Source organism: Amphibalanus amphitrite, unplaced genomic scaffold (assembly GCF_019059575.1).
Source record: "Amphibalanus amphitrite isolate SeventyFive unplaced genomic scaffold, NRLGWU_Aamphi_draft 000239F_arrow, whole genome shotgun sequence".
NCBI lineage: Eukaryota > Metazoa > Arthropoda > Thecostraca > Balanomorpha > Balanidae > Amphibalanus > Amphibalanus amphitrite.
In genome coordinates this window covers 597,676-613,095 of record NW_024881734.1, presented here as the reverse complement: position 1 = coordinate 613,095, position 15,420 = coordinate 597,676, and the positions used below count along the sequence as shown (strand labels likewise).

The 15,420-nt window shown below is 53.0% G+C and overlaps 4 protein-coding genes across 4 annotated transcripts in view; 1 reads left to right on the top strand and 3 right to left on the bottom strand.

The window, feature by feature from the left end:
* Positions 1-7,343, top strand: part of LOC122386079 (huntingtin-like) — a 45,009-nt gene extending 37,666 nt beyond the window's left edge. The window contains exon 54 of the mRNA XM_043374879.1: positions 6,323-7,343. Coding sequence (XP_043230814.1) covers positions 6,323-6,451 — 129 coding nt within the window. The 3' untranslated portion in view covers positions 6,452-7,343. The remainder of the gene's footprint in view (positions 1-6,322) is intronic.
* LOC122386064 lies at positions 112-3,455 on the bottom strand. Its single transcript, XM_043374845.1, has 2 exons — positions 3,028-3,455; positions 112-1,131 (listed from the first exon to the last, which is right to left on the bottom strand). Exon 2 carries the CDS (start codon positions 1,129-1,131, stop codon positions 505-507), a length of 627 nt encoding a protein of 208 aa, XP_043230780.1. The 5' UTR covers positions 3,028-3,455; the 3' UTR covers positions 112-504.
* LOC122386065 lies at positions 3,699-5,245 on the bottom strand. Its single transcript, XM_043374846.1, has 2 exons — positions 5,080-5,245; positions 3,699-4,738 (listed from the first exon to the last, which is right to left on the bottom strand). Exon 2 carries the CDS (start codon positions 4,736-4,738, stop codon positions 4,187-4,189), a length of 552 nt encoding a protein of 183 aa, XP_043230781.1. The 5' UTR covers positions 5,080-5,245; the 3' UTR covers positions 3,699-4,186.
* Positions 7,344-9,699: 2,356 nt separating the features above from the next.
* LOC122386063 lies at positions 9,700-13,299 on the bottom strand. Its single transcript, XM_043374843.1, has 3 exons — positions 12,256-13,299; positions 11,560-12,001; positions 9,700-11,287 (listed from the first exon to the last, which is right to left on the bottom strand). The coding sequence occupies exons 1-3, from the start codon at positions 13,077-13,079 to the stop codon at positions 10,118-10,120; spliced, it is 2,436 nt and encodes an 811-aa protein (XP_043230778.1). The 5' UTR covers positions 13,080-13,299; the 3' UTR covers positions 9,700-10,117.
* Positions 13,300-15,420: the final 2,121 nt, after the last annotated feature.

Below are 15,420 nucleotides of genomic sequence, written 5' to 3'. Positions count from 1 at the left end.
GGGGTCTCTGCCAGTCTACGTTCCGCTCAATTGCCCACTGCTACCGACTGTCGAGTGTCGAGCCGACATCCATCGGTAGCGCGATGTTTCTGGTGCCAGCAGACAGTCTGGTGAGGTCGCGGAGACATGTATTAATATTCGGTCGGCGTATGAGGCATGCAGCGCTAGTCGGGTATGTTCAGTCTACAACTGATCGACTTTCTAATCCTTCTTTGTTATTGATTAATTAAGAGCTGGAATTGTGGGAGTTTTCCCAAGCAGTTAGCGCGTGCAGCCTTCATCGAAAGATAGCAGCCCTGCCCTTGCTCAGGTGCTGCCCGCTGGAGCGACTCTGTGCTTATCATTGAACCTCTCCTGGGACCATCAATGATGCTTTTCCGAGTCCATATTCTCTGATCCTGTCCCAGGGTCAGATCTATCACTGATCTGTCCCAGATCTATCACTGATTCTCGGGTCCATCACTGATCTTGTCCTGGGTTCGTTACTGATCCTCTCTGGGCTCGTTACTGATTCTCCTCTGGGTCCGGCGCCGACGGCTCGTCGCCCTCGTCCAATCCTGGCCGTCGCCCGCAGAACCAGGGGCGCGGTTTCAGGCGGCGTATCCCCTCCATGATCTCGTCAAACGTCATCAGCGGTATATCGATGGTGTACACCGTGGCCTTGGGGTCCTGTTCCGGCACTGGACTGGCGACCTGCGGTGGCCTGTCATCCAGGACGAACGCTGGCCTCCCCTCGTCCATGGAGAGGTTGATATATCCACCGTCCAGCCGGCGCGCCTGTCCGCCCGATGAGAACCGTCCATCGGTCAGTTCCACCGTCTCTGTCAGCACGTGACGCCGTACGAAGGCCCGCTGGAACTCCGGGTCGCCGCGAAACGGGTTGGGCAGGTCACAGGGAACGACCAGTCGCATACCGTCCTCTGACGCGGCTAGCACGGTGAACGGCCCAGGGAACGGCACCAGACCGGCGGACTTGTCCTCCTCCAGCACCGAGCGCCAGATGCGGACGAACGCGCTCGTCTCCGAGCCGTCGTCGGGCGAGCGGCCCAGCATCCTGTCTTCAAAGGACACCTCGACCAGTCCCGACAGGAGGCCGGACGGGATCTCGGGCACTCCGTGACTCTCCGACATCTGAAATGGAATGGTGGGGTCTCAGCTATCTGTTTAACTTCCTGGAAAGATGTGATATTCTTTTTAGCGTGATGAGTATAAACTGTAGGGTGAATTACCTATTCATACGAGCAAATCCAAACGAATTTCGTGATTTTTTACTGTGCCATTAGTGAGAAAGAAATGATACTTAGCTTTGTGAACAAATGCAGGACTTTATCGAACATTAGGACCTTCATTTCAGTCGCATTATTTACGTTAGTGAAGTATAGTCTCTCTTGAAAGTATCGCGACTCTGAGGGAAGGCGCCACCTGTCCCAGCCGCGGTTGAGCGGAAAAGTTTGAGAGCCACTGGTAGAACTGACCGAAGCCTGACACGCGGAGGCAGCCAGCGCAGCGGGCCGGGCCGAGGGGAGTGGTTGCGGACTGCGGAGGGATAGGGGGAGGTGGCAGTCGCCATCCGGTAACTTGTGATGGCAGTAAGCATGTGGTCAACGGAAGCCACCCTACTCGCAGAGGATTTGTTGAGATTTGTTTCATTGCAAAGTTAGCAACTTGACCAGTCATCGGCACGACTGCCCTTTTTTTGGTAATATCCGGAAACCCGTGCCCAAATACCTAAAAAATAATCAGTTGCACCCGCTAACAGAATGCATCCGTGCTTGCACATGCACCCGCGAGCGGATTTAAAAACAATAATTCTCTCTCTGGCCAATTCGCCAATTCGCTCTCTAGCCATTGGCGCTCACTAAGGCAGACCAATGAGCGCCCGGCTGGTGAGCCCAAGAGGCACCGGTATCCGCCTGAGGCGGGGGGCGGGGTCAAGGGAGAGCGATACGAGCATGACCTTTGGCCGACCTCCGCTTGTTTTGACCCAGCTGTCAGCCGCTGGGGCCTGCGTCATATAGCAGTTTTCCTTCTACCGCAGGCGTAAAATCGTGTTACAGCGTATTATCTATGATACAGGCCATGACTCACTACTGGGGTCCTCAAACTGAATGGAATAATTCGCTGAGCCGACGCAGCCCAGGACGCGATACTTTCAAGAGAGACTATACATGAGTGCCAGCTTGTTAATAATTTAATAACTATCTATAACGCCTTTTGGGGCGACTAACGGAGCGAGCGAGAGGGTGAGCCTTGCAGTGCGAAATTTCGAGGGGGTACCTCCAGCTGACTTGTGCACGGCACCCTACTAACCGGTCTCTAGCGATGTGCCAAATTTGAGCACAATCGGCCCAGCCGTTCTCGAGATCTGGAAGCGGCATCCTGCACGTGTGCTTGTGCAAAATGGGTCCCAACTGACTTTTGCACGGCACCCTACTAACCGGTCCCTAACCATGTGCCAAATTTGAGCGCCATCGGTCCAGCCGTTCTCGAGATCTGGAATCGACCCCTGCACGTGCGCATGTGCAGCAGCACCCCAACTCTGGCACATGGATATGCATTGCCTAGTGGGTGCCTACCTACATGTCAACTTTCAGCGCAATCGGCCAAGTAGTTACCGAGATATTGCAACAATTACAAAAGTGACACCTCTTCGTTTTGCACGTGGCACGTGCATAAGGGGTCACCCACATCCATCGGGAATAGTCCAATACTTGCAGTAGGCAGAAGTATGGCAGAAGGAATGAAACTACCCAAAAAAAATTACCGCATGTAAATCGGTCAAGTGGTTGCTGAGATATAAGCGTCGCAGAATCGTGACCACGGCCGGCCGCTCATACTCGGAAATTTCCGTTATTCTACGTAAGACTTCGCTCGCTTCGCTCGCTCCGTAATCACAAGGTTCAAGCTGAGATCTTTCCTCGATTGTAATTAAGATTTTGATTAAAAACTTTCTCCGTGGAAGTCAACACTGAATCAAGCCTCCACAGTAAGTCACAGAAAGTATTGCGATGCCATTCGTCCACCTACCTCGATCAGTTCTGCCCGGTGAACGCTGCGCTACGCCGCCTGCGTTAGCCGCACTGCCAGTCTCCGCTCTTCAGGGAGTCTCGACGCGAATATCAGACCCGCAGTTCGAACAGTACTCAGCCCTCCGTCCATCCATTGGAGACTGTCTCCACCCGCTGTAGTCCGCCTAACTCAGTGGGCCCCCGTCCCCGCCATGCAAGTCGTCGGCTGCAGCCAAGGCCAGCCCGCCGGCCGGCCGGCCGGCCGGCCACCGCCCCAGTGCTGGATGTACGACGCCACCGTCGGGGCAAGGTGACGTCACATCGGTACCGGCTGGTGGTCCTTCCGTTACTTCCAAACCTCCGCGTAACAAAAATGCGGTGTCCAAAGCAAAACTGAGTAACACAGTACAAAAGGCAACAGCTCAGTGAATGCACTCCGAAAGCAGTGAGAGGACGGTATTCGGCAGCGGGCGGCTGGCAACAGGGATTGTTGTCGGAGGTCATTTCAAGGTCGCAGCCGGCGCTCCAAACAGAGCCGTCTGAGTGGGTTGCAAACAGATTCCGTTGGACCGCCGGACGGTCCAACGGACGGCATAAATGTCGCCCGTTGGCCGACTAGGCGTGGGGGCCGGGGCGGCTGCTTGGTGTGCCGGAGGTCTGTGCGCGCTTCGAAGAGCCAAAAGTCTGACATACCGAATTTATTATGTATTTGTCTTCAATGGCGAAAGTATATACGCTGGTAGAGCACGACAATGAAATTCGCGTGACAATAAAAGGCCACTTTTTGCCATTTCAGTTATTATGATGCATCACGCGCACTTGACTAGGAATAGCTAACCGCACTGGTTTTTACACAGCATAATGGAACAGCATGCAACATAACATCCACCAAACAGGCCTCCATTGTTTTTCATCCGAGCCCCAAAACCCTGTTGCAAAGGTGACAGCAGTTCATTCGTGTTACATCTAAGCTCGTCCCTGTGTTGATAATTGATAATGGCTATAGGACTTCACAGGCCCACAACAAAGTGGGTGAAGGTTTCCGCAAATCGCAGCCCGTCCCTCACCGCTCTGTGACTGGAAATCCTCGCTCCCTGCCAAATCCTCCCCCCCCCCCCGCCCCACCCTCCCGCTCCTGACTGCGACGGGTCGCTCCTGGCTGTTACGGACCACTGCCCCTACTGTTTCGGCTCCGGCACCGGCGGCTCGGGAGGCCCGGGCGGACAGAACGGGTTGGACTGCGGGTGCCGACCGATGGCGTCCGACACCTCGCTGCAGCTGACGAACGGCGTCTCGACGATGTAGACCGTGACGTCTCCCTCCTGCAGCGGTGGCCGGCTGGCGACGGCCGGCGGCGAGTCGCCGAGACAGAACGCCGGGTCGTCGCCGAGCTTTGTCAGCTTCACCTGCTCTCCGGCCAGGGTGGCCGCCCGGCCGTCGGCGGCGAACCTGCTGTCGGCGGGCGGTACCGACTCGGTGATCACGTGCCGACGGAGCAGAGTTCGCTGCAGCTGCTGGTCTACCATGAACGGGTCGGAGACGTCGCAGGGTCGGATCCGGCACAGACCGCCGTCAGTGACGACCAGCACGGTGTGCGGACCGCTCAGAGGGCTCAGCCCGTCGGCGGCGTCCCAGGCGAGCACGCGCCGCCACAGCGCCAGGAACTCGTCCACCTGCTGAGCCGAGCTGAGCACGCCGGGGACGGCCGGTACGCCGCTTCCGGAGGACATCTGCAGGGGGGCCGGGGCGCTGTTAGCGGGTCGGGTCGGCGGTATATGGGGGCGGGACGTGGACACAGCGGCCAGGCGACGTCCACGGAGACACTTCACTGGAAAGATCACATGAAATTACCGAGTACCCCTTTTTGCAGCGTGAATAAAATCACCTGCCCGAGATTATAGTAAGTCTAAAAAGGTAAATTGTGAATAGCTTCTTGAATAAAATGGTTGACACTCTAAGCTATTTGAGAAAAAGAAGTTCGCGCACTTCACCTTCAAACTTTACAAAATATGATGGAACTGGCAAATCCCACCGTCCACCCTACCCCCTAACAGCCCTTCTGCCGCCTCACCTTGTCTCTGATCGAGAAGTCTTCCCTCAGCGTCGATCACGGGCCTCTGCGCGTGCCACACCCCTCCGCTACGACCTCTCTACCACAACTGGCCAAGGCCCAACTGGCATCGACGCCGCCTCCGCCGCCCCGTAGTCCGTCCGCGCAGACTTATCATCAGGCGTGTGACGTCATCCACGCTACGCCGGTCCCGCCCCCTGAGTCACCGTTTTTGCCAAACTGCGCGGCGCCCGGCGGCGCTGGTCCTGTATGACGTCATATCGCCGACTGGGTGCCTCAAGGCCACACCCTTCCGTCGGTCGACTGGGGAGAGGTAGAGGGGAGGGGGAGAGGATCGACGCTGCGGGCGCCCGCTGCTGTCGGCGGTCGACACGCGCCGAGCGGCCCCGTATGTTTCTGTTGGTCGATGCGGCAGACAGCTTGTTGCGAGCCGCTGAGTCGACCTTTTAGCGGTCATCACGATGAAAGACTGTTCAGTCGAGGTGTTTCATCGTGGAGGGTCATCGCCATTGTCAGAAATATCTTTCACGTGAACTAATCACATGTTGCGCCTGAGCTGTGGACTGCTTGGATTGGGATGGTGCCGATCAAATTTCAGTAGCACGGAGAGGTGATGTGATGTGAATTTCGCAAATAGTTATGTGACACGCTGCTGTTTGTGACAAAGTGCATCATGTGCATTTGTTATGAATCACGTCCCATGTGGCACTGCCGTACGTACAATCCATTTTTATTTCCATTGTCACCATCCACCAGTCAGCCCCCAGACAGCTCACACCTGAGGAAGGGAGAGGGTCTGTCGGGTAGTCCGCCACAGGTGTCCGTTTCTGTAGCGCCACACGACTATGTGTCACCTCCCATCCGTCACCCCCCGGGCCATTCCGGATCTGTTCTGTACCACTCACAGCTGGCGTTGTACTGGCATTGTGGCACCGGCACCGAGCAATAAATCGCCCTGACACAGCTGTGGCGGTGTATCGGCGACAGGGCTGGTGCTGTGGCGATGGCGCGGTCTGCGGTGGAACGGTCAACAGGACAAAAACGTCGCATGTTTGTGGCTGATGTGGATCGTTATTACCAGAAATGTTTGGCAACGGTGCCGCAGCCGTGTGAACACGGAAGCGACCATACGCTTTCGGCTTTCCATTAGTCTGTAATTTTCATATGCACCGTTTCTCTCGTCCCGTGCCCTCCTGCATTAGTGCCGCATTGCATCGCTCATCCCCGTGTTTGTTTGTTTCAGCTGTCGGAGTCTCAGCGGCGCCAGTTCATCGCAGCTATCGAGACACCGGCATCTGGCGGCGACCCCACGTACAAACAGCTGCTGTTGACGCTGACAGATGGCAGCACCGTGCCGGCCACCAGCGGCTGACCGGGCGGGGGAGGTGGCGTCCCTCTGAGGGAGGTAAAGACGGTAGTGTAGACGGCACTGTGCAGCTGAGCTCTGGGGATACAGGGTATACTGTGAGGCTCGGCGTAGGTTAGAGATCCAGAGTTCCGGTGCCAATATTTTGACCCTGCTCGGAGGGAGGCGGGCGCTGTATTTTCGAAGGGACCTGAGTTGATCTGCGCCCCTCTGGGCGTTAGATGCTGGTAGTTCGAAGGTAGTGTAGTGAGTGAGCTGTTGAATCAACAGTAGTCGGTATATCCGTATATGTATATTATCTGGAGACCGGGAGCTGGCCGTTGGACTAAGTCGATCACCAGAGGCGGTATTCAGAGTATTTATCCTAACCGATGTGGCGTGCTGGCTTGTGGTCCTCCTAGACCACCATCCATCTCCCAGTGTGTGTTCTGTGCCAATATCGGGAGCACCAGGGGCCCGGGCACCAGGGAAGTCCTCTGTTAGCAGCCCCATGCCTGACACTGGAGGCGTCTCGTGTGTTTCTCGCACATCCATCTCGCTTCAGGACAGACCGTCCCACCCGACAGTGTGTCGCCTTGGTTTAGCCTAGCACCCACACGAGCTGCGTTTGTGATATGACCGGCCGGCGCGAGAACGACTTTTGTTGCGTGCGACGCACCGTATCCTGCTTTCCTTTGTCACTGTGATAAACTCGCGAGTCGGTGTCGTTTATTTACAGAGCCGGTGACTGTTGTGTTGGCTGTTGTCTGTTTGGTTAGCTGAACTGGATGGGGGATCGGTGGGGTTAATGAGCGTCGAAACTCGAAACTAAGGGGGCTGTCACTGGCCAGCTCGATCGGTGGAACCCAGCCGTGTGAGGAAAGACGACACTATGTCGAAATATATCTCGTGTGAAACTTAATGCCGTCTGTTGTTGGAAGGGGACTGTGCGCTCGCTGGATGTCCTCAGAAACGGCATCAGCTCAGTAAGTCAGGCCCAATGCCCTAGCAATCCCACATGCCGCAGAACTAGATCTTCTCCCAAAGAGCGTAATACATAATGCACATTGCACACTCATTCTTCCGTGAATGTTCAAACCAACTTCATAGCTCAATAAATTTCCACTATCAATTCCAACGACCCCTTGCCCATAAAAAGGAGACGTTCAGCTGGATCCGGCAAAGTGGGTATGAGCTAATGTGATTTTGATTTTAGTCATCTAAAAATAGTCCAGAACAAATGAACACAACCTGAGCCCGGTATCTATATTACTAGGGGAGAGTGGGGCAAAGCGGCCACCCGGGGCAAAGCGGCCACCCATCGTTTTAGCCCTCCACATCTGGCGTCAGTTCCAATTTATGGTTTCTAATTATACTTCTCTTCGCGGCCGTTCGAATGAGCCAGACCGTGGTTTCACGCCCATCGCCATTGTTCTGTGAAACACGGAAAAGCATTTCTTGCCAAGTAACCAACTACGTTTACAGTTTTTAAATGTTATTTTATTCCATAACCATTTGGAATTTTTATAAGCGTTCTTGTCCATGCATTGTGTGGTTATCGTACATGACTCCTACCAATTTTAATGCTTTTTACTCCACTTATAGCTGAGCTGGAATATTTTTGCCTCGGACGGTATGCGCGGGGCAAAGTGGCCGGGGCAAAGTGGCCAGCCCCCAATTGGCCATAACTTGTTTCCATTTGGATAAAAACATTATTTATATTCAAATGTGTCGTCAGGCATTCAGTTTGACCATTTTTCGGTTACAAGAGTTACCAAATAATGCAGTTAAATGTTTTTCCATGAAAATCCTTTATTTGTTTATCTACAGGTGGGAAGATAACTAAGTAAACATCCATCCTCGCTTAAACTTTGTCACCATCAAATAGCCTAGTCGTATATGAGGCAACTATTCATTTTCTCATATCGGGACTTCAGAAGTCGCCGGTGGCCGCTTTGCCTCAGGGATGGGGCAAAGTGGCCAATATGCTATAGGTTTAAAGTTTTGTCAATATCTCCCATATGTGAACGCCTTTGGAAATGAAACGCAGTTGGAATAAAAGGCAATTTAATAGGGAGCACATTGGTATAGAAAGAATCTTTCCAAGTTTAGAAATCAAGCGTCGGCATCGTATAAAACGTTAGGGTGGCCGCTTTGCCCCACTCTCCCCTATTTGAGGAGGGTGCGTCTGTCCGTTACCGAGGTCCCGACTTGGTCGTGCTTTGCGTGGACTACAGGCCAGGCCGTTGCACCTAGCGCCCTGAAATTTGCACAACTTATAGATCAAGGATGCGCGACGTGCCTTTGAGGGGTCTCAGCTCGATCGGATTGATAGGGAGCGCGTGGCGCGTGCTCAAAAAGTGCAAATTCGCGTCATAGACTTTACATGTATAAATCGGCGTGCGAAATCGGGCGAAAACGGCTAATTTTGGCCGACACGGGTCCAGTTCCCGTGCAATATCTTGGTGACCAGGGGTCCGACCGGCACGGGGAAAACAGCATCGTGTACAGAATTGAACGGGCTATTGAATGGTGTGCAATGCAGAGGATAGCACGCGCCACGTGCACCGGAGAGGGCACTTTTATTTGAAAAATTGCGGTTTTTGAGGGATTTTGGAATTAATTTTATTTTTAGGTGACCGTTAAATGGAGTGAGTTGAATCAACGCCTATTTGCAAGAGAAAGGTACCGCCTCTCATATAACAATTGTGAAAAGCTGATGGATCCAAATCAAGGTGGTGCAAATCACAGGAGAAAATGGTGTTTGTCAATTTTGTGCCACTTTATTAATCACACGGGGTTTGCTGCATAACCTGATACCTTTGGCAATTGAATATGGTACCGTTGGATAGAGCATTCAATTCTGTCCAATATTCACTCTTCATTTTTGCATGATTAGCAACAGTATCCTTAAAAATGTAAATGTTCCAAACCATTACATTGTCATTTTTAGCGAAATTCATCGATGGCCCTCAAAAGACTTCACGCCAGTTTTCGAATCATTCTAAAGTAGAACGCATGATAATACGACACGGGCACCTCGATGCGATGTATCTTTATGTTTTCTTACAAAATGCTTGGCCGTCAAAAAGCAATCGAACGAAATGGATATCCACCAACCAAATCGACACAGACCAACCCAATACCCACGGGTCAAAAAATCCCCCCTTCGCGTTGCGGAGCACGCGGGTAACCCTAGTATGATTCCACTTCCAGTCACCTTCAGCCGGTAACGCGCGAAAGCGCTCTGCATCGAATATCGCATGAAACAAGCATTCTTTTACAGGTGGTCTATACAAACTTATTCAAGTATAAAAATTGAGCTCATATCCATCCCAGTGCAAAACGTGCGCCAAGTACCTGGATTGAGCCATTGGTCTCAACTGGAACGGCACAAACACCAAACCCAGTCTGTACATGGTGAGGGATCGCAACAGTTTTCCCCATCACCAATTAAAATCTGTCAAATTCAACCACTAATTATCCCACGCCTGTTAAAGCGTCATGTCTTCATCCACTGATGTTCTGTCGATGTCCCACAGCCGCGCAGTGTAAAACTCGTCACCCGTATGTGTTCTCACATACTCTCCTCCCTCGGCCTGCTGGCTGGCCCCGGGCCGAGCGCTCCTATCAGCGCAGGCCGCAGAGCGCCGCCCTGCCTCTAGTTTTACCAGACGGGCGACACCGTCCAGCTCACGGCGGAGCCCGCCTGGGCCCGGGCCGCGAGGGAGCCGTCTTGTACCGCGGTGCCGCCCTGCCTGGTCCGGGGGGACGCCCGCGCTGAGGCGGCGGCCGCGCTCCACCCGGCGGCGGCGGCCGTGGCCTGCCCTGGGGCGGTTGGGACCTCCCCTGGGGCGGCGCAGGTCTTCCGTTCGGCGGTGGAGGCCTTCCCTGAGGCGGTTGGGGCCTCCTCTGTGGCGGCGGAGGCCGTGCTCCTCCGCGGGCCGGCGGTGGCTCTTCCCGCATCCCGCCGACAAACGAGGCCCTCAGACTGCTGAGCGCCGCGCCGCCCCACTGCATGAACGAGGCGCGCAGGCCGCCCTGGCGCGGCGACAGCCTCTGCTGCTGCTCGTCGATGGGCGGCAGACGCAGCTGCTGTTGCTGCGGCGGCTGCTGCTGCCGCTGCTGATAATACTGCTGCTGCTGGTGCGGCTCGCGCGGGGGCGTCGGTCGCATCGGCCGCTCTGCCGACGGAGGACGGCGGGTATCCCCTGGAGCGGGAGACCAGCGCGAGGCCGAGCCGCTCTGCGGGGCCGCCGAGTTCGAGACCTGGATCTCGGGCGTCGGCAGGCGGATGGCGGGCGGCGGCGGTGCCCGCGCCGGCGAGGGCTGGCGCGGCGGCTGACTCGGCACGGGACTCTGCGGCGCCGGCAGCGGCAGCGGAGACGGCGGCGGGGTCTCCATCGATTCGTACGAGCTGGACGAGGCCAGGCTGAGCTCGTGTGACGAGTAGCCGTCGTGGTGTCCGCAGTGTCGGCCGGCGCACAGCGCCCGGGACACCACCCAAACAGCGATACTCAACATCATGCCGTTCACGAAACAGAACACAGCCGTCATCACCGTGTAGCCGATGTAATGGATGCTGGCGCCGCCTCTGTCGCGCGCGCCTGTTTTGCCACAATCGGGCACCTCCTGGAATGTAACGTTGAAAAAGATGTTGGCAATCATCTCAAACTTCTTTTGGTCCGGAGCGTGCATTTTCATGTAGCCCAGCGTGTGGCTGGTGCTGGCGTGAGACATGAACAACAGAGTTTCTTCGTTGAAGAAGTAATCTAAGCAGTAGGTGCGCCAACCCAGTGCCGAGTGCTTCAGCAACAATGTGAAGTAAAGTTCACACCAATTGTGATAAATCGTATCCGGAACCTGTAAATGAAATGGCATAGTTGAAGCGGCACCAATGAACGAATGAAATGTGCGCAATGATTCATAACTTTTGCAGCTCCTACTGGAGATTGGAGAATGTAAATGTTACTTCGAAAATTTAAAGATGCATGTTAACGTGCCAAAAAAAGCAACTTCGATGGAACAGACAAACTCGATAAGCGAGGAGATAAATTGCGTGCGACCTCGTCAAGGTCGTGACCTCTCGACTCCCCAACTCGGTAAAACGGCAACCTACCGGCACCAGCACTCACCGGGCCCCAGGGGGCAATGCCCCACAGGTCACTGTTTTTCCTACTGCGCAGCGGGCGCAGTGAGCTGGTGTTGACCAGGATCAGCGGCCTCATACAGCCGGGCGGCATCAGTGTCAGGTCGCAGGCGTAGAACGAGCTGCCGTCGTACTGCAGGCCGATTTCGGCCAGTGTGAACGTCGACTGGCTGCGCAGCTTCACCGAGCAGTTGGAGCGCAGCGGGTCGCCCTCGGCCGGCCAGGTGCGCCTCGTGCACGTGTCGCCGCCGTACCCCGGCGGACACACGCACTTACAGAGCCGGTCGTGGAAGCCGCCGTTTGCACACGGCTCCTTGTCGGTACAATTCCACACCCGTTCGCAGTCGTAGGCGCGCACCAGGTCGCGGTGATCGTAAAACGAGAAGCCCATGTCGCGCTGACGTTTGTAGTCGATAATCCACTGGTGGCTGACGGGTAAAGGGATGTGATTTAATATCGGTGGGGAACGGAAGTGACCCATGGCCGGGTGAACCTATTGACAGCAAACAACAAGACATTCATCCAACACCAGTCATATACCCAACAACCGATTTGGACAATGCCTCTGCGGGACTACCTATAAAGTTTGAACGAGTTTCGTATTTGTAAAATTACAATAGTCAATAGCAAACGCGATGAACATAGCCACGCTGAAAGCATGCGTCATTCGCAATATCCGTACCGAATGTTTCGAACTGCCATCACCATGCCGTGCTCGATGGCCTGCATGTCTTCGATGGCGCCGTGGCGCAGCGTGCTCGCCGACGTGTCGAAGCCGGACACGGAGAACAGGTCGAGTGGCGACTCATCGTCCACGTAGTCCTCGCACTTGGCCGTTCGTCCCTGCGCGAACAGCAGTTGGTCGGAGCCCAGAGCAGTCACCATCACCTTGAACGTGCGGTCGCGGTCATTGCGCCGGTGTTCGGGCAGCAAGCCCAGCAGGTGCGCGAAACTCTGCAGTCCCTCGTGGAATGGACAACCGGTAGTGGGCATGCGCAGGATCCGTGGCTGACCAGTCTGCTCGATGTTTTTGTCGTACCCAACCTCGTCGGTGTAGCAGGTGTGCCCCTTCCCATCAGCATATACGCAGATGCTAGGGTCATCAACGGAGAAAAAACAGTCATCCTTCACTCCCTTCTTTTCAAACTTAATGCATGTTTTATGAGAGATATAGAAAAAGATGCGACTGAGGAGAGTGCTATGTGGCTGGTCAAACCAAGAACTGGCTGCTGGATATACTGGGATAACGGGATATCCATCAATTCCCGCCGGCCACAGAGCTGACATTCTCATCCCTCCAGCGTTGCGTTTAGAATTTGTGAAAGGAGCCACATTCTCGTCATCCTCAGTTTCCTCCGGTCCGGATTCTGGTTCTTCCCCTCCGTGAGTTGTTGATTCATTGGCAATTATATCAGTTCGATTTGACGTTTTTGTTGGAACGATCGATATCAGCACGCATGCAATGCATATAACTGAATTAGCATACGAATTTCCGAGACCAAACATTTTAAAGCACTTTGAACACGCTCATACCCGGATGCAAAATTAAAGAGTAGAAATGAACAGAACAAGCCAGTTCAATGAGTCCTAGCAACGCAATGGACTGTGAAAAAGCGACAATGAAAAAAATAGCAAAAAATGAATGATAAAAATTTAACAAAATTAAGCAGGATAGTAAACCCAAGGCCCGAAAGTACAGTAAATTGACCTTGAATAGGACATTGCCCACAGTCTCGTTTTTAATGCAACACTCTTCTTCTTCGGCCATGCGCATCTGCTGTACAGGCTCCTGCAATTATATTATAAACGATCTAGAGGCGTCGTGATCAAATTTAGGTCAAAATTTCGAAAGGTACCTATTCACGGCATCTTAGCTACTTCGCTTCGCCTAGTCTTTTTGGTCATGTCGTGCACAAAAAAGGAACAATTTTTTTACATGAAATGCAAAATGAGCAATAACAGATCAATAACATTAAAGCAATAATCATCTCAAGGGGAAAAAATACGATTTTTACTTCAGCTATAGATATTCAACATTTCATCGCCTTCCAACGACCTTGACCATAACCGAGCTGCAACGAAAAAAAAAATGATGAAAGCAATCAAATCACGTCAAGCAAAATGAAATGATAACAGATAATAAGGGCGAAATGTAAATACATATATAGCGGGGTCGTACGTACCCCCCCCCCCTCAGTTTTTCGCGAACAAGTCGCGTAAAAAGCGGCTGATCGCGGCGAAAGTTTCAGTACCCTCGGATCGATCAATTTTACACCTACCCTGAAAATTTCATGACCCTGACCAAAATGACCTTTGACCTACCTACGACATAATTCTCGAGACCATGCTTGGTCGGAATAGAGATTCGGTGTACAGGGTGTCCCATAAGTTCGTTCTCACTTTAAATTTGCATGTAAAACCGAGTACATTGCGTTATGATATACTTATGACACGTCAATGTGCTCCTCATTTCATGGACAAACACAAGAATACATGCTGCGGCATGCCAACCGGCATGTTTCGCAGCGTGACAGGCCCATACTGTTTTAACATTCGCCGTCCGTTGGACCCCCTTGCCGTTGGACCCCCGGTCCGTTGGACCCCCTTGCCGTTTCGCCCCTGATCGAGCTAGAGCTTCGCAGAAAAAAAAACGAGCGTGTTGCCCGTGACGCGAGGAAGCCAATGATACCCAATTTTAAGGTCCTAGGTCATCGGTTGACCTTCTAGGTCAGGTCAATGACCCAAAAGTCGGGAAAATCGGGACCTGTTAGAAAGTCGTAAAGCGTGGCTGCTATGGGGTTTTTCGGGGTGCTGATCACGATTATCATGTTAGTTTTGATCACAGATGATGTCGTCATGCATTTAGGCCAGGCCAGGTCGGGTCAGGTCAGGTCAGGTCAGGTCAACCAGTAAGGGTATTCATAGTAGGTGGCAACCGCCTCTGACAGCTTCGTAACATGTTACGAAGGCACCAAAACTACATCGTAAATGTTCAAATGGTTGCTAAATTCAATTGAGCTCCGAAAACCAGCCTAGAAACATGTAAAACTCGAAAAAGTGAACCGAGGTCATCAAAGGTCAATGACCTGACCTGTCCTTCCCGTGACCTTGACCCTAATGCATGGGAGCAACATCATATTTCATGTGCGAACGCTTAAAACCACGAAAAGTCTGCAAACGCGCGGCTAATGCGAGCCCACATACGCCGAATCGCGATTCCGGACAAACATGGTCTCGAAAAGTAGGTCACAGGTCAAAGGTCATTAGGGTCAGGGTCATGAAATTTTCAGGGTACCTAGGTGTAAAATTGATTAACGCGAGGGTACTGAAAGTTTCGTCGCGATCGGCCGTTTTTTTACGCGAGTTATTCGCGAAAAACCGAGGGGGTCCGTTCGACCCCCCAATACGGGCGAGGGTTAAGGTGGAAATCCCATGTATTAAGGTGGACGTCAAGGTCACCTGAAGGTCTGATCAGGTCATTGACCTTTGATGACCTCGGTTCACTTTTTCGAGTTTTACATGTATCTATGCTAGTTTTTGGAGCTGATTTCGAATTTGGCAACCATTTGAACATTTCCGAAGTAGTTTTCGTGCCTTCGTAATATGTAACGAAGCTGTCAGAGGCAGGGCTGTGCTCGACTAAAAAAAAAATGCCGATTCGACTTATCATTGAACTTCAGAAAGCCCTGACTCAACTCTGACTCAACAAGGAGCTGATTTTTTCCCTCAACTCGACTCATGACTCAAGCGGCTCAATGAAAATATGAGTCGACTCAAAGTTCAAACTTAACTCGATTTTTTTTTGTTGAGTCAAGTGAGTTGACTCAAAATTGACTCAGATAAAAAA